This window comes from Leptodactylus fuscus, chromosome 1 (assembly GCF_031893055.1).
Source record: "Leptodactylus fuscus isolate aLepFus1 chromosome 1, aLepFus1.hap2, whole genome shotgun sequence".
Taxonomy (NCBI): domain Eukaryota; kingdom Metazoa; phylum Chordata; class Amphibia; order Anura; family Leptodactylidae; genus Leptodactylus; species Leptodactylus fuscus.
This window is the reverse complement of record NC_134265.1, coordinates 28,340,518-28,365,828: the sequence shown is the minus strand read 5'-3', so window position 1 is coordinate 28,365,828 and position 25,311 is coordinate 28,340,518. Positions and strand designations below refer to the sequence as shown.

The 25,311-nt window shown below is 42.7% G+C and overlaps 2 protein-coding genes across 2 annotated transcripts in view; one reads left to right on the top strand and one right to left on the bottom strand.

Moving 5' to 3' along the window:
• LOC142197684 (CD5 antigen-like) overlaps positions 1–11,882 on the top strand; it is a 48,965-nt gene extending 37,083 nt beyond the window's left edge. The window contains exon 5 of the mRNA XM_075268209.1: positions 11,800–11,882. Coding sequence (XP_075124310.1) covers positions 11,800–11,882 — 83 coding nt within the window. The remainder of the gene's footprint in view (positions 1–11,799) is intronic.
• A 3,434-nt stretch (positions 11,883–15,316) lies between these two features.
• On the bottom strand, positions 15,317–22,424 carry LIPG (lipase G, endothelial type). Its single transcript, XM_075269016.1, has 10 exons — positions 22,253–22,424; positions 20,203–20,396; positions 19,642–19,821; positions 19,358–19,469; positions 18,740–18,964; positions 18,350–18,592; positions 17,942–18,065; positions 17,633–17,845; positions 16,934–17,038; positions 15,317–16,778 (listed from the first exon to the last, which is right to left on the bottom strand). The coding sequence occupies exons 1-10, from the start codon at positions 22,344–22,346 to the stop codon at positions 16,766–16,768; spliced, it is 1,503 nt and encodes a 500-aa protein (XP_075125117.1). The 5' UTR covers positions 22,347–22,424; the 3' UTR covers positions 15,317–16,765.
• Positions 22,425–25,311: the final 2,887 nt, after the last annotated feature.

The following is a 25,311-nucleotide window of genomic DNA, read 5'->3' as shown; positions in this document are numbered from 1 at the left end:
CATGATATTAGAGACAGCAGAGAGACAGTCACTGGTGTTCTGTATGAGTGCAGGGGTGATGTCACGGGAAGATGTGTATAATTGGGTGTCATCAGCATAAAGATGGTACCTGAAGCCAAATCTGGCAATGGTTTGTCCAATGGGGGCTGTGTAGAGAGAAAAGAGCAGGGGGCCGAGGACCGAGCCCTGAGGAACCCCAACAGCAAGGGAAAGAGGGGAGGAAACAGAGCCCGCGAATGATACACTGAAAGTGCGGTCTGAGAGATAAGAGGAGAACCAGAAGAGCGCAGTGTCATTGAGGCCGACTGAGCGGAGCATAGTGAGGAGGAGATGATGGTCAACAGTGTCAAAAGCTGCAGAGAGGTCCAGAAGAATAAGAAGAGAGAAGTCACCATTGGATTTAGCCGTCAGGAGATCATTAGAGACTTTTGTGAGAGCTGTTTCAGTAGAGTGCAGAGCGTGGAAACCAGATTGTAAGGGGTCAAGCAGAGAGTTAGCAGAGAGATAACGAATTAACCGAAAATAAACCAGGCGTTCCAAAAGTTTAGAGATGAAGGGGAGGTTAGAGACAGGTCGATAGTTAGCAGCACAGGATGGGTCCAGGGAGGGTTTTTTCAGTAGCGGGGTTATAACAGCATGCTTGAAGGAGGATGGAAAGATTCCAGAAGAGAGAGGTTAAATATTTTAGTAAGGTAAGTCGTGACAGCAGGCGACAGAGATTGGAGAAGGTGTGAGGGGAAGGGGTCACTACTGCAGGTTGTGGGGCGAGATGAAGAAAGTAGCTGGGAGACTTCCTCTTCTGTAACAGGTTCAAAAGATGAGAATGGACAGTCTGAAGTGCGGCTGGTGAGGGGATCAGTACTATCGTAGGTGTGGGAGTCAATGCCACCTGGGGCTTGGGCAGTAATTTCCTGACGAATCTTATCAATTTTATCATGGAAATACATGGCCAGGTCATCAGCACTAAGGTCTGTGAATGGCGTCTGTACCTTGGGTGTGAGTAAGGAGTGAAAGGTTTCAAAAAGCCTTTTAGGGTTGCTGGAGAGAGAAGAGATGAGGGCGGTGAAATAGTCTTGTTTGGCAAGGTAAAGGGCAGAGCTATATGTTTTAAGCATAAACTTGAAGTGGAGGAAATCTGCAGGTGAGCGTGATTTTCTCCAGAGACGTTCGGCACACCTAGAGCATTGCTGGAGAAATCGTGTCTGTGGCGTGTGCCAGGGCTGCTGCCTCCTATGTGGGACTTTACGAGTGGAGGGGGGAGCAACCTCATCCAATGCATTTTTGAGGGTTTCATTATAGTGACTGGTGGCCAGATTGGGACAGGAGATTGAAGAGATGGGGGACAGGGAGGACTGTAGAGTATCTGAGAGGTGCTGGGTGTCAATAGCACGCAAGTTCCTATATGTGTGATGGGTAGGGGCGTCTTGTGAAGGGGAGAGAGCACTGATGGTGAGAGATAGAAGGTTGTGGTCAGAGAGCGGCAGAGAAGAGTTAGAAAATTTAGAGACTGTGAGGAGTCGATGGAAGACTAGATCAATCGTGTTACCGTCTATATGTGTGGCGGAAGAAGAACATTGTGAGAGACCAAGAGAAGTGGTTAATGAGAGAAACTGTGAGGCAGCCGGGGAGTGAGGGGGGCAATAGGGATGTTAAAGTCACCCATAATGAGGGTAGGAATGTCACTGGATAAAAAGTGGGGAAGCCAAGAAGCAAAATGGTCCAAAAATTGGTAGCGTGAGCCAGGTGGGCGGTAGATCACGGCTACACGTAAGGAGAGTGGGCGGAAAAGTCTGATAGCATGGACTTCAAATGAGGAGAAAGTAAGTGAGGGGACCGGGGGAATGGACTGAAAAATGCACTGCGGTGACAGAAGTAATCCTACCCCACCACCCTGCCTATTATCAGGCCTAGAGGTGTGTGCGAAGGTACCTAACCTATGTACAGGCAGTCATATACCCATACATATGTATTCCAATGGATTACATAAATGGCAGACAATATTCCAAGGGGCACTGAGAAGCGATATCTAGATATATCTAAAATAATACAAAAAAAGCACCTTGGAATGCAAAAAATGAAACCTCGCAGAGTAACAGCACCGACATTCCGTCTTTTATGCTGTGTCTTTAGTGTACATTACATACGTGGGCCGGTGCATAGAAGATATATTATCCTCATTTGTCACAGATTGTAGGAGTTGCGGCACTCTAGGGCAAATTTCAGCCATACCGTATGTTGTTAGATGTCTTGGCTGTCTATCCTAAGGGTGAAATGAGGATTTACAAATTACGAGTTGCCTTTCCTTGTATATACTTCCTGCATGTTCAGATTTCATAACATAGGAGAATAATACAGAATGATATAAAATTGTCACAAACCCAATATCTAATGTTTTGCCATTTTAGGGTTTCCAATGGGGTGCGTCAGATATAGATTTGGTATAGAAAGCGTGATGTGCTGCATGAAAGGATGCGATGGCCTTGAACTATCATGGCTAGAGATCAGCAAACCTCTCAAGATTTGTTTCGAGTTCAGGTGGTTCCGCTCGGGTCTCTGATTCATTTCAGGTTGGAAGTCCAGGAGGAGTGAAAACATAAAAATACATTTATACTCCCCTTCCCTCATTTCTTTTGGGCCTCTTCTTTGCACAAGCTGTCCTGGACTGGCTTAGCGTCACCGTCACCGAGCGGTGGATTGGGGAGGCCCTGTGGACGCAGCGCTGCTCCAGCGGCCTCCCCTCATGCTCAGGCAGAGAGCAGGTCCTCTCCCTGCCTGCTCTCTGCCTGCTAACGCCGCTCCGCCACGCCCCTTCGCTCCGCTCCCTTCCTCCCGGGCGGCAAAAAAGGTAGGTTCACCCCTGGCTGGAGCAACTCAATGAGTCTATTCTAGAGTTTTATAGACATACAAGGAAAGGGAGTATATATTTTAAGCTGTGACATCTATTACCATAGTGGATTGATTGATGACTCAGTGGTGTTATATAGAGGTGCTATCTTCTATTGTAATTTTGTCTGTGATGTAAATGAGGTGACTGCTGCAAAGACAGACCCTACAAAATTGGCAATAATTGGTCTGTTGGTCATAATTCGTTAGGCTTAGTGGTCAGAGTTAATATTGCACAGCATGGTTATTTTTTAAATAAAAATGACATGGAAAAATTTAAAATAAAATGATCAAAAAAATCTGTTTTGACATAAAACGTTATCACCAACTATGGCCTATTTTTAACCACATTTTAAATTTAAAATTTTAAGAATTTTTGACAATTATCTTTTTAATTCCCTTTAAGGATGTTGAAACGTACTACTAATAACTCATACTAGACAGGACCTCACTCGCAACACACAGGTCTCAATTAGAGATGAGCGAATGCTATTTGGAACTGAAGTTTCGAATAGCACGCACCCATAGGAGTGACGCAGCCGGCACGCAGAGGGTTAAGCGGCAACGTCTGCATGCCAGCCGCTTCTATTCATGGCTATGGGAGCGTGCTAGTCGAAACGGCAGTTTCGAATAGTGTTCGCTCATCTCTAGTCTCAATCACTTCTAAATTTGACCCTGAAAATAACAGAATTTGGCATAAAACCTGCCCAACTTATCTGGTGTAGGTTCCTTCTAGAATCTTCCATATTTTCCTCCGGAGAGCTCACAAGGTTATTCGGTGGCACACACATTCTTTGCATAGCGCTTGTCACAAGACTGTACGCTAAGAAGCTTTATTTTTCTATATTCCTAACTACAAAAACCCAAAGAATTCATTGACACACTCGACAATGGTTGGAATGGACACAATCATAAATGTGGCCCTAATATACCTGGATTTATGATGGTTCTTGTCTGAAAGTTCTGCTGTCTGCTACCCATATACCATTCCAGATGATGGAACCTAAGAATTATAAGTAGCGGTCCCCTTTTTTCATTGCCTGCCTCATTTCTACATTGATGGTTTGGTTGAGTAGTGTAAGGGTTAAACTTACTAGTTGTGTTATTTGGCTGATATGTTGCCCCATGTGAACGGCTTCTGAGCTGCCAGAGGTCTTATTCACCGACACAGACTGTTAATGTATTCCTATGGAACTCAGAACTGAGAGCCTGACTTACAATTCAGTGAAGCTCAGAGGTCACAAGGGGCAATCTACCTGCCAAATAGCACAACTAGTATGGGGGGTTTTTTTGTATTTTTTTCAATTCAAAGTTTATTGATTTTCAACAAAAATAAACTGGAGTAATACAAGACGGTACAAGGTCATACCAAATACAGAACGATATCTAAGTAACAACAGGATCAGGTATCCCGAGTAATAGCTGCAGGGAAGAGGGAAGGAGAGGGACAGAGAAGAGCCTAGAGGAAGGAGGAGAAGAGGAAGGAGGTAGGCAAAGTAGCTATGAAATAGATGATAAATAATAAAGGGGAATAAATAAGGGGCCCGGAGCCCGTGTAGTCAGAACCTCACGACGGAAGTGACCGTACAACTCCAGGTAGACAGGTAAAAGATATCCGTAGGAATCATGGTGCTATGATCTAGTCCCGACCCCAGAAATGTCTGATGTTCTCCAGTCCGTTGGAACTCTAACCAATAGTACTGGGTTTTATTGAAGACGTCAACAGTTTCGTGCTGGAAAGAAGTGAGGTTCTCCATGCGCATAAGCTCATTGACCTTCAGAATCCAAAGGGAGAGAGGAGGAGGTTCCACTCACTTCCAGAATTGTGGACTGCAGGCTCGGGCCGCGAAGACCAAACATCAAAGCAGAAAACACTTTTAAGTGCACACCAAAGACTTGCAATGATGGAGAAGGAACAGGGCGCGACCCAGGAGGTGAGATGTATCAGTAACCTGAGAAATAATTCTCTTCATGCTTTCCCAAAACGGAGACCAGAGGAGCAGAAGACATGAAGCATAGTAACTCCGCTCCACATCGCCAACCTATCGGTGTAACGGTGCATGTCATTTAGGGACATGATACCCCCCAAGATAAAATTTTTAAGCTGGCCTCCTGGTAGCCAGAGCTAATACACAAATAGTAAGCGTAATCCTGACACCACCCCACTGAACTACCAATAGAGAAATGAGAAGGCAATAAAAAAAAAAAAAAGTAGACTTCTATTTTCATTGCCTGCAGTCAACTGGTTGCTGTGACTTACTACTGGGAGAGAGGAAGAGAGAGCTGTTTCATTTACAGTAGACGATTATTACACAAACACCAAAGTATAACTGGATACACATAGGCCCCAGCACAAAGTCTTCAACAGGGCAGTATTTTACCTCATAGCTGTATTCACAATTCTTCAGGCTTCAGAGCTGAAATCTAGCAACATATATTGCTGGAGCAATGTCTGCACAATGTTGTTCTGATTCACATTCTTGGAGGTGATTACACAATGGACTTTATATTCATCTGATGTAAGAATTATATTACCCCACCGCCTTCTCGCTGAATTATTTGAAACCCAAAAATACTAAAGTTATCCCTGCTTGACCACTGTGTACAATCCTACAGAGATGTCCTGGACATGAAGCTTGCATGTCACTGACAGCTGACCTGGCAGCTCCAGCAGGTACTGGCACCAAATGTCCACTCTGGGGCACAAGTATATGTATCCATTTGTGCCAAGTTGAAATTTTTGAAATTCCTCTTAGAAATATCTGAAATATTTGTATCTATCCTAAAATACAGACAATCCAAGGCAAGTCCAATATTCTATGAGAAGAACAAATCTCTGCACATTCTGATGGGATTTCCAGATGAGGAATTGGGTCAGAACATTGAATGTTACCGTCTCCTCCCTCGGGACATTATCTGACGTCCAGGTCTCTGGGATGAATTTTCCTGATGTAAATTGTGGCAGTGACAAACATTAAGTGATTCCATATTTACTGAAGTATTAGAGAATCCAGGAACAATCCGGGAACACAAGAGAATATACTTTATTCTCTTATCCATTTCCAATACAACAAAAACTGAATGATTGATAAAAGATAGAAAGATATGAGATAGATAGATAGATAGATAGATAGATAGATAGATAGAAGATAGAGAGATAGATAGATAGATAGATAGATAGATAGATAGATAGATAGGAGATAGATAGATAGAAGATAGATAGATAGATAGATAGATAGATAGATAGATGATAGATAGGAGATAGATAGGAGACAGATAGATAGATAGATAGATAGATAGATAGATAGATAGATAGATAGATAGATAGATAGATAGATGATAGATAGGAGATAGATAGATAGATAGATAGATAGATAGATAGATGATAGATAGGAGATAGATAGATAGATAGATAGATAGATAGATAGATATGAGATAGATAGATAGGAAATAGATAGATAGATAGATAGATAGATAGATAGATAGATAGATAGATAGATAGATAGATAGATAGATATAGGAGATAGATAGATAGATAGATAGATAGATAGATAGATAGATAGATAGATAGATAGATATAGGAGATAGATAGATAGATAGATAGATAGATAGATAGATAGATAGATAGATAGATAGATAGATAGATAGATAGATAGATAGATAGATATAGGAGATAGATAGATAGATAGATAGATAGATAGATAGATAGATAGATAGATAGATAGATAGATAGATAGATATTATTATTATATTTAAGGCTCTGAAGTTGCTCTTTTATTCTCTGCTGCACCATATCAGGAGATATCACATTAGCCATTCCAGACCTTCTCTATTCTTGCAGAATTATTGATAAATTATTATTTCTTCTATAAATTATAGAATGACTTATATTCCTTCTACAAGCTTTCAGGATGAAATTTGTAATAAGATTTGTTTATCTTTGTTCAACTATTTCATATCTGTACATGATCACCAAACAAATTATTCTTGCACTTACTGGTTAATGAAAAGAATGCCAGAATTTCAGTATAAACTGGCAGAGAGTAGGGGATTCTGCATTTCCAATTATTCCCTTTGCTCCTGTCACTGTTATTGTCTGAGTTGTGAATCACCTGATGGAAACACAAGGGTATTTGCCTATGACCGTTATCGTCAGGGAGGGGACGTGACGTGGGCGGCAGTGTCAATAGTCTGTACATACATGTGTAGTTTGTGTTTGCAGGATTAGTGCAGGGCAGACGTGGTCATTCACCTTTATAAACAGTTTTAAGATTTTTCTAAAAACTTTGTAATTTTTCTTGGTAAATACAGCCTATACTTTGTATATTCGGCTCCTATACAGTGTGCAATATGGGGATATGCGGGCCTATGTATTTCGAGACTGACCCTGCACGTGGCCACAACCTGCAGACGTACCAGATGTTTGATGCATTCTACTGACTACCCTGCAGTAAACAGAGGATCAGTATACAGAGACCCAGATGTGGGGAGAGTGACTAAGCATGTGCGTCCACCAGCTCTCAGGTCATTAGGTGGACGTGCACATTACTGTAAACTCTGAACACTAGGTGGCGCTGTCATATATAAATAAATGCCATAACTCTTTACAAGATTACTTTTTAAAATGTATATCAATTGCAAACATTATTCATGATCTGTACAATGACCTGTGAGCAGCCCTTAACTAAAATGTCAGGTATATTAGAAAGTTGAAGAACTTTCCATTATACAGTGATTACATTTAAAGGGCACCATTCATTATCACCACTAACTCCGACTCTTTGCATCTGTCAATATGTGCCTATCTATTGATTCCAGCACAGTAGGAATTTTTTTCTCTAGCCCCCACCATTCCTGAGCAATCATTGCTTTTATTTTCAGGAACAATTATGATCTCTACTGTCAGGTGGGCAGTCCTAAGCTGAAGCAAAAAGACAGGGATCGTCCACCTGGCAGTAGAGATCATGACACCAATGATTGCTCAGGAATGGTGGGGGATAGAGAAAAAATTCCAACTGTGGTGGAATCCGTGGAGAAACAGCTATTGTAGTATGCAAAGTGTTGCAGCTGTTGGTGGTGGTGGTGAATGTTCCCCTTGAAGATTGGACAATCCCATACCTCCAAACCGTCCGAGGTTCAGCGGGACAGTCCTAGAGGGCAGATGGGGAGGGACATAATGTTGTGAAGGTAAATCAAGGGGTCATACTATGTAAGGGTGACTTGCTTACTGTGCGGGGGAGCAAAGAGAAATGAATGTGAATGAACGGAGTCAAAGTGGAAGCAGGTGGGTTAAATTCACCAGTGCGTATAGCTCCCTTTGAAATTTGGTAGGTATGCAATCCCTTTAAAAGAACAGAGTGAAAAATGTCATCTCTCCATCGCTACCAGTGCTGTGTACTAGTTGGAATGTGGTTGTCACCAGTCATGGTGAATGGTGGGTGACAACTCCATGCCTCCACAAGCCTCTCAGATCTTGCAGTGTGGCTGTAGGACAGCGATCTCCAACATGTGGCCGGCTCTACAATCCTACAACTCTTAGCACGACCTGACAACTTGCGGGAGTCTTATAGCACCTAAGAAGCCCCAGGCAGGAGATCACAACAAAGAGGCTCAGAGACGTCTGAACTGATAGCAAAGCACCCGACAACCTGAACCTAAACATTTACCTTGGCCTCAGTCACCATGAAAATGTTTAGACTGCATTCTGCAGAACACATGGACGGATTCACGGCTGCCTGGTGATAAAATGCATATTTATGGAGTTTTTTGATGTCTTAAAGCAGAAAATCGGTCAAAAATTCCACCCGGTGCAGGTGCTAAAGTAGAAAGATCTCTGTTCATGTAGCACGAGCGCAGAACAAACCGGTCAGATATCAGCTATTCAGTCCCAGCCACTGAGATCTGCTCTCCCTCCCAAGTCAGGCAATGGACAAAGTGGAATTTTTGGGGACATGGACGAAAACTGACATACTGAGTATAATACATGTGGGCCAATGTGGTTCCATACTGTAGATGTATAAATGCTTTAGAACCATATACATACCTCCCAACCGTCCCGATTTCCGCGGGACATTCACGATTTCGGTGACGTGTCCCACGGTCCCGGTTGGAGGGAGGTATGCCCCCATTTCAACTCAGATCTGCGTCCGAAGGATCCAGTTGAATACATACGCGACTAAAGCAAGGAGCTGCCGCAGCTCAGCTTCTTGCTTTGCCGCTGCACTCCAGCTAGTGGCTGTGTAGACGCGATGTGATGACGTCACATCGCACCTACAATTGTGTTAGTGACACTGCAGAGAGAGCGGCGGGGGAGCGAGGAAAAGGTGAGTGTAAGTGGTTTTTGTGTGTACACATTGAGGTGGAACATGAAATGGGGCAGATGAAGGAGAGGACGGCATGACACTGGGGGCAGAGATGGGGGGACATGAATCTGGGGGCAGAGATGAGGGGACATGAATCTGGGGGAAGAGATGGGGGGACATGAAACTGGGGCAGAGATGGAGAGGACATGAAACTGGGGGCAGAGATGGGGACATGAATCTGGGGGCAGAGATGGGGACATGAATCTGGGGGCAGAGATGAGGGGACATGAATCTGGGGGAAGAGATGGGGGGACATGAAACTGGGCAGAGATGGAGAGGACATGAAACTGGGGGAAGAGATGGGGACATGAATCTGGGGGCAGAGATGGGGACATGAATCTGGGGGCAGAGATGGGGACATGAATCTGGGGGCAGAGATGGAGAGGACATGAAACTGGGGTCAGAGATGAGGGGACATGAAACTGGAGGCAGAGATGGGGACATGAATCTGGGGGCAGAGATGTGGGACATGAATCTGGGGGCAGAGATGGGGGGACATGAAACTGGGGGCAGATGAAGGGTGTATATGAAACTGGGGGAGAGATAGAGGGAGGATATAATTTACGGGTGACTGTAGGAGGATTGTACTGTGTGTGGGCACATGAAAAATGAATGAGAATGGGTGGAGTCAACATAAAAGTGGGTGGAGCTAAATTTGTCCCTCTTTCAGTTCTTCAAAAGTTGGGAGGTATGTCCATATACGTCACTATAGTATGGAGGTGTATTGCACAGATCTGTACCTATCCCTAACCCCTTTCCATTCTACGCTATACTAATATGTCACCCTCTCTGCAGTATGTCTAGGCGGCTCAGATGCTGTGATCAAATGTAGTCTATTACTTTGGGGAACAGATATCCCAGTTTCATCCTCTTGTGGGACAGGAAATGTTAAAAAAAAAAAAAAAAGTTAAAAAGAAAGTATAAAAAATAAAGAAATGATAAAAAGTCTTACAAAACGCTGTGATTTCCAAAAACGTTTTGAATTGTGGAAGGCAGAGAAGCAAAATATGAAAAAAGTCACCGTGCATTAACGTGCAAACTACTCTGCATTCTTAAAGGGTTAAGTTAGAGAGTGCTGCGACCTCTTCACTATTTACTGAGAACAGTGCCGTACATTCTATAGTGGCTGTGCTTGGTATCGCAGCTCAGTCCAGTCACTTGAGCTATGTGACTGATGAACATGACTCGAAACAGTACTCAAGGGGCACTGCTGCCACTTTAAACTGTGGATGTCGGACCTCAAGGATCTTCAATCGAAGCTGAACTTTAAAAAGGCCTAGCAAACAGGCCGGGGCCCCATGGGATGGAAACCCTGAGATTTGCATGCGGCAGAAAGGAAAAATCACACCATTTTACAGTAAGGGCAAAGTGGATGGGATTCTGGTAGGGTTGAGCCGATCTTGAGATTTCAGGATCGATTTTCAAATCCAATTTCCGATCATTTTCCAGCCGATCCCGATTGTGAAATTTGCTCGATCGCCGATCGGGATCCGATCTTTTCCAAACCCGATCGCTCAACCCTAGTCAATGCTTCTCTATGGGAAAAGTCACTTTTAGGGTTGAGACGATCTTAAGATTTCAAAATCCGATTTTCAATCATTTTCCAGCCGATCGCAATCGTGAAATTTTCTCGATCACTGATCGGGATCCGATCTTTTCTGAACCCGATCGCTCAACCCTAGATTCTACTGAAAAAGTAAAAAGTGCTGTGATTTCCAAAACCAGCATGGTTTTGGAAATTGCAGCATGTTAATTATACCTACGGAAACGCCAGTGGTTTCTCCATAGGTATCATTGTAAAAGAAGGTCCGCAGAGGAAAACTCAGCGAACTTTCTGTTTAAAGCGCTGCGGGAAGAACTGTGATGCGATGCACACGTCTATTATGTACCAGTAATTGGGTTTGGCATTGGGTTTGGTTCTGGCTGTCACTTCTGCTTCACCTACATCTACGCCCCTGCATATGACATAGGAGCTATTACGTAGGTACCATACACAGTAGCTGCACACAGTACGCCCGCGGCCCCCAAAGCGTGCTGCCATAAGAACTTATGCACTAGGTGGTTTCCGTGAAATGGGTGTTGGTATACACAGTAATATCAAAACATTCCTGTGCATGAAGTTACTAGCTTTGTCTGTAGGAGTGCGATAACAGCGGCTCTGCTAGGCACCCAGTGCCAAACCTTCCAGACTTTTCCAGTGCCAGATCCTAGATTATACGCCAACAATGTCCCAATGTAAACCTGGGATAATTACAGAATATGTTTCCAAGAGACACTCCCCGACAGTAATCACCTTAATGTAAGTGTACGGGCGTGGGATTGGCACTGTTAGAAATGATAATCTAGATTATTATTGGACGGGTTCCTGCAATGGGGCTGCCAGTCTATACTATCATTGCTATACCTGTACATTACTTCTATAGGTTATTGAAGGTACTGGTATTGGATTGTAGAACAGATTACTGGGTGAAGGGATGAGCTAATTCAAATGGAGATCTGGGCATTGCCTAGTACGTTGTAGGACTTTCACCTGTTTGTTCTTGTTTTATTCCAGTATTCCTTTGGCCCATGTTTGGGATCATTGTCCGTCAGAACAGATTAACAGAAATAAATGTTCAGGTTGAGGTTCAGATCTGATGAATCTCATGGCTTTTTTTGTGATTTTTGGCTACACTTGTCATCATTCTTCCTTCTATTTTGTCAAGAAGCAGTTCTCTCCTCCCCTCTCTCAGCAGGAAGTCCCAGCAATATCTCAATCTATTATTTCTATAACACTAAGAAATGGTGGGTGTCTTGGACTCCAATACAGGGCTCTACATATCCAGCATGTTTCTTTTATAATACAGTGGTTCCTTCTTATGTAGCTGAAGGGTCTTTGGGCTACCTCTACACCCAGGTCTGTTTTATTACACCTATGAGCCCAGCAATGAGTACAGTGGTAAGTGTTTTTTGTTGAGCCATGCTCCTAACCCCACCCATGTCCCTTTTTGACTCCACCCATTCTTACCAAGCATAATAATAGCGATCTTCAATGTATAACACAGTAATGATGCCATGTTACTTCCCACCAAACATTATAATGTCCTATACGTCAGGGGTGAACTATGGATTTCTGCCGCCTGAGGCGGACGTCAGAAAGCCTCCCCGTCCCGGAGGAGGGGGCGGGGCCGCGTGGAGGGGCGGGGCCGATCAGAGGGGGTGGAGACGAGCGGAGCAAGCGTCTTTAGCAGGCAGGGAGAGGACCTGCTCTCTGCCTGAGTGTGAGGAGCGGCCGCTGGAGCAGCGCTGCTCCAGCAGCCTCCCCAATCCACCGCTCAGTGACGGTGACCCTAAGCCAGTCCAGGACAGCTTGTCCTGGACTGGCTTAGGTCAGCAAAAATGCTGCCCTCCCCGGGGCCCTGGCATAGCGCCGCCTGAAGCGGTCGCTTCAGGACGCCTCATGGGAGGTGCGGGGCTGCTCTACGTGGTCTCATACTATAATACACCCACACAGTATAATGCCTCCTAAAAAACTCCACACAGTATAATGTCTTCAAAATGGCTCTACACAATAATATGTCATCTAATTGCCCTCCATAGTATAATAACACCTTAGTGGTATACAATATAATGTCTCCAAAGTGGCCTCGCACACTATAATGGCTCCAGACAGTAGAATGTCCCTCGAAGTAGCCACCACTTAGTATAATGTCCTCTCAGGGGCTCCCAGATAGTAAAAGAAAACCCATCAGTAACCCCCACAAAACATACTGCTATACGTCCCAGTGCAGGTGTACCATTTCCCCTATGGTTAATATGGCCTAGTCTGTACCCCTATACCCAAGTCTCTGGTAATGAATTTAGCCCCACTCCTATAAAGATACCGTAGAAGTGCAGTTCGATTCCTGAATGGTCAGTCCCAAACCTGTCCTACTCCCCTATTGTATATAACATATAGTGAATATATCCCTTTAATGGAAGGTTATGAACTCCCTTTCACCATATGACTACTTATTTCACATTCAGTCATGAGACAATGTAGTTCATTCCACACAAAGCAGGTAAAAGTTCCTCCCTTTGGGCTGGGACAACGGTGCAGATAGGTGGATGGGAAGTATAGAGCTGTATATCACATAGTCCTCCCTCGCACGTGAATCACAAGCTGCATACCGCAGTGTAATGGATAATCAGGTACAACATTGCCATGGTGCAGTGATCCCAAACATACACACAAGGTCATACACAGCCTACAACACTAGAATGCAACGGATCTAACCTACAGCAAGACGTAGAATTTAAATTTTTTCCAATGGATCCTCTTGATCCGCCATGAAAAATCTGATGTCTAGAGCCATGGCAAGTGGAAACAGGGATCCGATCATGGTGCGTTACGGCCACTTTTCTCCCCATTGAAATAAGTTGAGGCAAACTGGGGAGTCCATAGTTTGATCAAGATGGTGCCACTATTAATGCAGGTTGTGACAATCTGTAGCCCATGTGGAGATTCTGTATCAGTTTCTTCAGAAGTAAGATGGTGGAATTTGCAAAGTTGCAATAGTCCTCATGTCCTTTACACCAGACCTATTGGAGCCCGTTGAAAACACAAGGGCAAATAGCTCGGATTGCTATGATCCAGCTGACTGCCAAAAAAATTGCAGACACAAATGACCGTGGTCAGAGGGCAGAGTCCTGTCCTAATAGACAACTGTAGACAAGTAAACATAAATCACCAGTGTCTGAACTGACCATCAGTAGCCAACCTGCAGGGACATGACCTGGCACTTTGAGTGCACGACCTTTGGGCTTGACCATTAAAGATAGACCGAACAGGGCTGTAGATATATGGGGTGAGGAGATAACAAGTGCTATCAGGTACTGGAGCGTCAGTGGGCCCAAAGGTCTTTCTGCAACATAATACAACAACAGTATCCTAAATAGCATGTGGAGGACCCTTTACATATTTTGCATTCGTGCCCTCAGGTTATGTTACTGAAGATCGCAGTTTAGGTAAGTAAGTGCCCTGCATGCCAGTGAGGTCTGCTAACTAACCACTTGGCTAGTTGTATTTCAAGCCAAGGTCAAAACCGTGGCCAGAAGATTTGCTAGGGGTGAAACAAAAAGTAGTATGGTGGCATCATAGGACACCATTATTGTATAACCATTCCTGGTATGATGTGAGAGATGTATCCAGTACTCTGAGCCACTTGGATGTCTACTAGTCTCTGCTCCTCCTCCCCTCTCACAGGCACAGAAAGAGACTGCAGCTGCATCCCCCCACTTTTTCATGATTACTCTAGGCAGACGTTTGGTCATTTATGGGTTTCCAAATGAGAAGTACAAGCTGCTGGAAGATGAGTAACATGGCGCTTGGTGATGGAGAACTAGTGAATAACCAAAAGGTCTATAGCTTGGAGACCAAAACCATGATATGCAGAACTTACTTGCAGACTATATACATTAACTCTGAAAGGACGTATATGTACATCTTTGCATAACTAAGAGCTGCAGAGATAGCTTCTACATCTACTCAAGGTCCGGCTGCCAGTGACAGTAAGACTCCGCACAGACAGTTTAGATTGGTTAGCGCCATACCGATCACCGTATACACCGCTTTCCATTAGCTACAGCTATGGAATCCATCATGTAACGTTTCCCCTGCCTAACAGTCATGTGATCGGCTGGGTCCTAAATGTAATGTTAAATTGGTCCCCATAGGTTCTCTTTTGACCAGGAGAAGCACGCTACAAAAAAAAGTTACAAAAATACAACTCTATATCAAATGAAAGGAAGAGAGAAAGAGCAAAAGGGTCTGTGGATAAATTAGTGCCCCTGGTAGATTGGGGTCCAGTGTTCCATGTTTGGATATCATGTCCTTCTATTACTTGTTCTGCCCAAAGAAGGGAAGGGTCTCGCTAACATTTGATGTTGACGGACATCTTCCATGGTCAACCACCGTTGACCGTCAGACATGATGAGATTCCTCATGGGTATGCTCTGCCATCTTTAAAAATAAGGAACCAGACACACAACCTTCTAACTAAACTTATATTTATTGTTCTTAAATATCATTTTTTTTAAAAAAAATGGAGCCGTGTTAATACACATACAAGTTCAGAATAAATAATACACAGCATAGACAAATTCCACAAAAATTCATTATATACACATATATTTCATAAATTACGCTTCCATGACAAGGTTTGTAGATGACTATACATTAACTTAGGTGGAATGGCTGCTTTTGACCTAATCCAAAAAATTTTTTTAAGGCAGCAATATTTATGTACAATGTATATACAGGTATTTACAAAAAGTTGTACAAGATGGACGACAGGGAACCCTCCGCTCATGGGTCATGCCAAGGTACGCACCACCTTGATCATCAGCAAGCATCATGGGACATGCAACTTCCTAATACACTCCAAGACCACCCAGACCTGTGCAACCTAGAGACCCCATCACATTAGACTTGCCCCATGTCCAGCTTTGGGACTTGACCACCATGTTGCACCAACACCTCAGCTCTTCATACTAAAACACAGAACAAGATGACACCTAAAGTCTCATTCCGTATTCTGTATGGAATACGAGTCAAGACAAAGCATCAATTTATATCTGACCTGTCCATACCAAGACACAATGGTGTCACCAAGGTGGAAGAGAAGGCATCTGACACGGAGGATTATGAAAATGCATAGAGGAAGGAATTGCTTCTTGAAGTCCATCTTGAAACTTTCCAGTAATTGTTATGGGGTTGCATAGGGTTAGAAAAATATGACTGCCTTCTTCAACAAACAGCGCCACACCCGTCTACAGGTTGTATCTGGCACTGCAACTCAAAACCAGCCATGGAGCCAGAGATGGAATGCAAGACACAACCCAAGGACAGGAGTGGTATGACTTCTAGAAGCAGATAGACATGTTCTTCTCTTTGACAAAAGGTGGGGAGGGGGACAGAGAAAAGGAAGAGGCAAGAACCCACTAGTTGGATGGTTCGCCATGTGGCTGGACTACCATAGCTCAGCTCATAAATAAAATACTGACAACTGGTTCTTCATAGACAAAGTTAATAACTGAACCATTATAAATAAAAAGGACTGCACTGGTCATAGAGTCCTTGCCACAGCTCACACTGTATAAAAATATAAATATATAGAAGTCTATAGATTGACATGTACAAAAAGAGAGGGGTGGGAAGTGGTATAATGAGGAATTAAGGCGGGGGCCTTGTAAGTAGCAGGTTTGTAACAGCAGCAGATTATTATAATCTTCGTAATCCAAATCGTCCTTTCATGAAAGACTTCCTTCTTCATAACAGTTTATGTACATGGGGGAATGTAAACTTCTTCAAAAGCCTCCATGAAAAGACCAAAATGGCCCCATTAGGTCAATGATGGCACATGGCTGTCCACGATCTAGGACAGGTTTCATGTTTAAATAAAATAAGCAGCATAGTTTTCAGTGCTTCATAGATCGACATCTTCACATAGAGTCCGGGATGGGTGCAATGATCATGGAACCTGTGTGGTGGATCCATCAAGTTATAAGTTCACCCTGGTGAAAAGAACACAAAGTCAATGAATAATTTCAAGTTCGAAGACCTGGGAGCTTAGAAGTCATCATTACGAAGGCAGCTGCAAAGAAACAGCAGCCACATTGGTCTACAGACCAGATAGGAATACGATTCATTGCCATCAATAAATTCTTACCGTTTGCGGCTCTTAACTTCCCAGCCATCTCTACATTTTTCAAAGACCAGTTCACCACCGGGAGCTATACGACTTTCCTTAAGATCTTTCAGACAGAAAGTAAACCTACAAATAAAAGTTATCAAAAAGTTAATCGAAAGTTGAGTAGAACATCCACCATATAGTCATGATGGCCAACATGGACATACATTAAAGTTTAGTCTAGGGCTATGGATTGACCCATTCCAATAAGATGTCCACCCAATAAGATGAACATCAGCTGGCTATCTCATCTTTAGGAGAAAGTCTTGAGTCTCCAAAGAAAGTAGAACCAGGGTTGGCCAACTCTGGACTAGAGTGGATTTAGAGGGATTCCTTGACTGGCAACCCAAGACTCTATTAAAAGGTAAGGGATCCATTGTTTTAGAGCCAAAACATTATTTTATAATATCTGTAGACAATAAAGATCCTCCAGTCCCAGATCCTTTGGAAAACTTAAGTCACATCTGTTGAGATGAAGACCACCCGTGCATATTATAACAAGGTTGACTCCTAGTCAAGTGATGCAACTAACTCAACACCAATTGGTTCATAATATGGCTCAAGAAGTTGGACTATTGACCACCTCATCGTCTTTTGGCTTTAAACCATGTAAGCTAGGTAAACTGTTCTTTAGGTTGTATTGCAATGACCCATCCTTGACAGAATCGAGATACTCACTTCTGCTGGGTTTCTCCAGACTTTACACGGATACGACGGATATGTAGTTCTCTATCATTGTTCTTGGACGAAAACCAATAACTGGAGCTCCAGAAATTGAACCATGATTCCTTGGTCCCTTCCCATTTCAGTTTAATGGCCATGAGATCACCGACATCATCTTCACTGTACACCAGGAAAGTGTTGGTGAAATTGTATCCGATCTCCTCAGGTCTAAAGACAACATGTAAAGTTTTAGTCGATGTCAGAAAGAAGTTTGGAGTCAAGTATGGCGATACGATGGAGTATTAACACCTAGTCAATACTTACACATTTAAGGACAGAGGGATGGAATCGTTCACGGTTCCAACCAGGATGACCGAGAAAGTGGGTTCAGTCGTCTCTTGCTCCTTCAAGTAGTTGAAGATATGCATTTTGAGCTGGTAGTGGTAAACTGCGAAAGGAAATGGAGTAGAGGTCAACACCACCCAACTGGTCAAAATGATGGACAACTAAAAATATTCTGATCTGAAGACTTCTATTTTATAGCTATGGAATCATTCTGGGAACAATGCTATAATAGCAGCTTGGAATATGGTAGACACCAACCACTGATGGACCAAAAATAACTTAATGCAAGACCGGACCTTCCCTAAGTTATGTTGATACCTATACACTGGAGATCTAACCTACCAATTTTGGACTTTCCACCCACTAGGCATGGTCTCTCAGCCTTACCTTTATATGGCATCTGTGCCCGGGTCTTCAGGTACATTTTGCTGTTTCTTTTACTTGTACTTTTCTTGGCATTGTAACCAATGGCGTTACATCTGTTCTTGCGACAGCTCAGGCAGATTCCTTTCTTGAAGCGATTGGAGTCAGTACATTGGAAGGCAAAGCTCTCCTTGTCCGTGTTAATGAGAGAATCCACAAAAAGATGCACAGAACGCTCGTGTTCACACTTTACGGCTTCCCCAATATCTATGGAGTAATGGAACATCACACTGTCAACAATATCCACAAAAGTCTCGAATTCCAGTATTATTGTAGTTATATTTTTGCCTACATGGAATTTCTATTCAGAAATTCTGGCTTGGAATGTTCTAGCAACTATTATATTATACTTACTTCCATAGGCAAGTGCCCCAATAACATCTGACAAGCCACAGCCAGGCTGATAATCGCCACCATTGGGGTAGATGTCAAGATGGCCAATAGGCATCTTGATGCCAATGCTGACTCCTAGGGCTTCTCGGGTGTAAGTATGAAGAACATCTACAAATTCGGCATCATCTGGTGAGAGACGTTTGTGAGCTTCTACATCTTCAAACATTGGCCCTGCTGGATCCAACCCTGGAAGACAAAATTTGATGGAGATGTTGACAGTCCCAAAAGCTGATTGACCATTCCCAAAAGCCTTAAACCCACACCAGACATGGAGATGTTCAGATTTAGCAAGTCTCAAAAATTCTACAAAAACCCATAGAATGTACAAAAACCATTGATAAGTTCAAGGTCAATGACGACATCTAAGTATTGGCTAGTTCTTAAAATATGATCTTCGTCAACAAAAACTCCTAAGCCCTTGTGATATTTACTTTCCCAAGAGAATTAGTGTCTGTAATCCCTGTATTATGGACTAATCTCTTCCGATCACGATTAAGATTATTAGGCCTGACAGAACAATCAAGATCTCGAAGGCTGAGAGCTGAATTCTGAAGGTTTAGGAGATACAACTTTACATACCTGTAATACGCCCAAGGGTTCCTGTGACATAGTTTCCTGCAAAACCTGCAACGTGCGCGCCAAGACTGTAACCGATCAGATGGACATTTTTAAGAGACATATTGGCTTTCTCCTGGAAGACAAGAATTGGGCAAGGTTTATCATTTCTGAACATTATATTGTAGGTAGAATTTTGACACTAGTCATGTAGAATATCAATGCGTCCCCATGATCGCAACGGTGTCCAACATGACTGAGCCAAGAACTGACCATAGGGGACAATGCTACCATAGAAGGGTTCTTACCTGTAACCAGTCTATTAGAATAGCAGTTTCCTTCCCAACCAACTTTGTGTTATTGACGGCATCGGGGTAAAGTTGATGAGCAAGAGACATCCAGTCAACGACTATGACGTTGGCATGCTGCTCCCTCTGTTGAAGAGCCCCCACCAGCTTATGCAACCAGCTCTCAAACAGTCCGGACATCTAAAGTCAAAGAATAGAGATTTAGCAACGGGACAAGGTCTGCCAAGAGTTCAGTGTGACAAGTCAACTGTATCAGTAGATTTCACTGCCAATGGCATTACCCAGTGACAGGGGTCAGCAACCTTCGGCACTCCAGCTGCTGTGAAACAAACTCCCAACATGCTCCACTCACTTCCAAGAACTGCAGAGCAAGTATGGTATTCTGAAGGTTGACTACCTGGGCCCTAAGACATGGTTGTCCCATATTTCCTTGATCCAAGATGGTTTCCATTCAATGTATAAAATAACAGCTCATTCTAGAAGATCAACCAGTTACATTGTCTCCTCCTTATATCATCATACCCTACAGATATAGTGCGTTGACACATCTACAGAACTTACCGTCCAGCCATGGATGACAATAAACGTCTTCGCAGATGAGTTATAGTGACAGTGATGGAGGCAATCATCCTGTTCTGGGTCCAGATAACAACCCTCATCAGGATTGGGAGAAAAGTGGGCATTGAACTGGATCTGAGGTTTCTTAGGGGCCAGGTCTTCATCTGCATCTTTCAATAGATTAGCAATGGTGTCATCTGCGAACAATGAATGAAAAACCATTAACCTATTGGAGTGGAGAAACGTTCACTAGAACAAGCCTGCTGAAACGTCTGGTTCTGCACCATTGAAGACCTTGGGTTACCCATCTACTCTGAAGAGCAGTTCTCTTCTAAAAACTGGTGGTCGCCCTTCTATTGTCATGTAGAGTTGGAGAACTATGTGTTTTATTACATTGCAGAGTAAAGAAATTATTGGAGACTGTGTCCTAAATTAATGTGTCCTCTGCTGCCCCCATAGGTAGGGTGTAGATACTGCACCCGCGCTCCTGTAGTTTTAGCTGCAGGCATATATAAAAGTATATTACATGTCAAACACACCCAGACAGAAACATTACAACCCATAATTACAAAAACCAACCCCGTGAGAGAATGGAATGACCCAATTGTCTTAATCGTGTGACATCCAATATTTGAAAAAAAATAAATTATATAATAAAAAAAATTATACTGACAATATATATATATATATATATATATATATATATATATAGTCAAAAATTGTCTCATAATATTTATATATTTTATCAAGCTATTGGAAGAATTTGATATCCCTTACAACTTGAACTTGGCAACCAAACAGTTAACATCGGAGTAGTTAATTGCCACCAACACTCGTGCCCCCTCCATCATTAGCCCCCACCAGTTACAGGTGCAAATCGCTCTTTTGTTGGGACGTGTCGCACAGATGTCTTATTATGCAGAATGCAATGTGCGTCCAACAAGATGACACAGTAGAAGCTTCAGTCCCCAGAGCTTTATTCTATGCCAGATTGGTCTCAGATGTCGGGGCCACCACCATGTGCTTTAATAATCTCCATGTCCCATTGTCCCCCCCCCCGTCCCTTCGGAGTAGAAGTCATAAAATGAGCAGCTGCATTGTGCACTACAGTATTATTACATATAGCGGGGGCAAACTAATCACAAAGGAGCAAATATCGTCAAAACTAAATTATAAATGAAGGAAATGAGTCTGGTCATGAGCGGCTAAAAATCCTAAACAAGTGTAATAATTTAATTATTAGATGGATACTATGTCATGTAGTCTAAACATATAGATAGAATGTTACATAATAGTGTAATATATACAGGTATAAGGTCTTCACATAGATTTGCTACAAAGTATCACCCAGTTCAGAGTTTCTAAACACACAAATACATCATATATAACATATTTAATAGATAATATAACATCATAATGTACACACCAGTGGCACAAGAATGCATTCATATACTCCGTCATACTTCGTTTCAATGGCTAGAAACTTTGTTCAGCAGCTCTAAGCACAGTCGTACATATAGAGTATAGGTAAACCATACATATAGCCTAATATATAATACCACTTCTGCACTATACAGCAGATATAGATAGATTTGTCAATGACTAGAAAGGTAGCAGTGGCTAGAAATGTATCCTTCAGTGCAAAAGATCAGAAAACTACATACACTATGATGTATACATATTAGGTATAAATCATATACAAGGTCACAATTCATACAGTCTATATACATATATTTGGTAGCAATGATTACAAATGTATATATACAGCATATTCCATACAGTCTATGAACATTCACTTCCCATCAATGACTAGCAGTGTATATACCCCAGTTCACTATACACCCTATACAGTGTATATACCCCAGTTCACTATACACCCCATACAGACTCCTATATACAGTAACCTGATCACCACACAGACTCCTCACTAGTACTAGCCCAATCCTGGTAGACAGAGGGCAGGCTATAGCCACGTGTACCATGTAATACCCATTCATTCTCCCTACAGGGGGCCATCAGTCCAGCTCCCCAGGTGGCCACTTGGGCTACTCACCTTTCAGTAACCCTTCCTCTACCAGCACAGAGGCTTTTCCCAGTGGCACTGCCAGCACCAGGCACATCCACACTAACCCATAGAAGAGGGGCATAGCTGCTAGGAGCGGGTACAGGGAGGGAGCTTTGGCTGGATTGGTCCTTACTGCCAGGTATTTATTAGGTGAGCACCCGCCGGCCGGCTCCGACTACACTAGTGATACAATGTAGCAAGTCGCCGGCCGTTAATACTCCAGCGCGGGTCACGTGAGCCATCAGCAGATCGCGGCGTCTACATAGGATCGGCAATGCTGAGCTCTGATTGGTCACACCTCTCACACGCCCAGAAGAGAGGGAGTAGGGAGCAAGAATGAATGGAAAAGAATGGTGATGGTTCACACCTCCAGCGGCAAAACAATGCGGCTCCTGTCTCCTGACTGTTTCCAGTGTAACTTTACACAGCTGTACACGTCAGACATATAGATGGGAATGCAGTGACATCAGATGGGAGGAAGGGGGCGATACTGCTGGATGCCACTCCAAATAGCTTACATCTCATAACTACTAGGCAGTGAAGCCACATACAAAGCTGACTTTACCGGATTGCAGCCTTCAGAGCTGAAATCTTCCAGTGGCTATTCAGTGTGTGTACAGAGGGGGCGCTAGTGAGTATTACTGGAAGTGTATACAGATATTATAGTGTAAACTGATGTAGGAACCGCTTGGGTTTATGCACACCTATATATCTATAGCTATATACCTGTATAGATAGATAGATAGATAGATAGATAGATAGATAGATAGATTAGATAGATGAGTTTGTGTTTGTTCTTTATGCGCGACCAAACGACTCCACCAATCCTCATCAAATTTGGCACACAGATAAATCAAGTTTCCGGGAAGGTTTTAGACCAGGTCACAGCTCTCGGACATACTGTTCCTGAGATACAGCGTTCCAAAAACAATTACCTGCATTAGCCAATACAAGCCTCCAAGTCACATGATGCTGTAACATCTTTAACCTACTCTGTAATTGTTTTATGGAAGAAAAATAAAAGTTACTTTTTAATTACTTCACCTGCATTTTTCTGTCTTTATCGGTATCTGCAAGTCTTTCACTCATATTCCAACTGCCACACACACGGTCAACATGTCCCTTATCAGCCAATAGAAGTTTAAAGGCGCTCAGGAAGTCTCCACATGCACACAGCTTTACTCCAGGTTTGCATAACAACCTAGCCATTTTTCTTCACTGTTGTAGATCAGTTTTAAAGGGGCAAAGTGCTGTGGATAACACTGTTACACAAGGTCACATACACACAGCTTTACTCCAGTTTTCCATAACAACCAACAACAGGTTTTTCACTGATATCAAAACATGATCACATGATGCTTATGGACCCAAACGACATACAAAATATACCAGTGCAAAACTGAGTGCTTCTTATGTGGCTAGCAGCACATTTCTCCCCACATATTTCATTGGGAGATGGGAACAGAAGTCCCATACTGAGAGCAGGCGCAGATCTGAACTGAGCCTTATTCACACACAGCAGATTTGTTGACTGTTCCAGTCAGCACAATAGATTTTGCAGAAATTCACATACTTGCTTCCAAAACAACCCCATTAAAATGAATGGAACTGACATTTCTGCAAGAAATCTGCCACGTGAATATCCCCTTATGGGTCAGGGGTCTCCATGCTGATGCCCTCTCCTTAGGAGGAGCACAGCACTGCAATGGCTAAAAGCCATGGATAAGACCTGCAGCAATAAATGACCTCATGTTAAGTCGTGTGCGGATCCGTGGAAATGGAATGATGGCACACAAATGTAGCCGCTGCTGCAAAAATGGACAGGAATAATGGATAGCACATAGACCAAAAAATACGGCTGTGATAATGGGGTCTTACCCCCACGGCGCAGGTCACATCGCAATGCAGGTTTTAGTTGTACTGTACATCCCAGGGGGTGTCCGGCCAGCGGGTTTGCTGTGGCGAGATTAGAAATTATTGTCTGCCAGTGACCAGATGTAGCAATAAGAAGTGGGGGAAAGAACATTCTCTGGATCACAGATGGCAAAATGTGTACAAAGTTATTTGGGTCCTGAATTTTCCGTACTGTTTATTAAGCCCTATTGAAACAAAAGTTTCTTTTTACAGACTGTGAATTTACTGACATGTCAAAGTAATTCTGTTCTACAAGTAAGAAAATGTATCTGATCCTTCTCCAGCTTTATATCGGAATCAGTAGCGAGACATGATATGAACGTCACGTTGATGTGTGTAAACTCAGCCTTATAAGCATGGAGAAGCCCCCAGCTGACAGCCCCGAATCCCTGACCTCAGCAATCCTCCTCCTGCCACTGTATGTCATACAACACCGCCCTGTCCCTCCAAAACTAAACACAGCCCACGCTATACATACAGCGCATTTATTTTAACCCTGATACTTAATATGACACCAGATGTACAACCAGTAGGGGGGGGGCACTCACTTATAAAGCCGTAAGCCCTTAGTCTGCAATAACTGTATGTCCAATGTGACATTTACTGACAGGTACAATCTCATAAACACAGCTTATTAATGTAAGGGATAGATAGATAGATAGATAGATAGATAGATAGATAGATAGATAGATAGATAGATATGAGATAGATAGATAGATAGATAGATAGATAGATACTTGTAGATAGATAGATAGATAGATAGATAGATAGATAGATAGATAGATAGATAGATATGAGATTGATAGATAGATAGATAGATAGATAGATGATAGACAGATAGATAGATAGATAGATAGATAGATAGATAGATAGATATATGATATATAGATAGATATGAGAAAGAGAGATAGATAGATAGATAGATAGATAGATAGATAGATGATAGATAGAAAGAAAGATAGATAGATAGATAGATAGATAGATATGAGATATATAGATAGATATGAGATAGATAGATAGATAGATAGATAGATAGATAGATGAATAGATACTTGTAGATAGATAGATAGATAGATAGATAGATAGATAGATAGATAGATATGGGATAGATAGATAGATAGATAGATAGATAG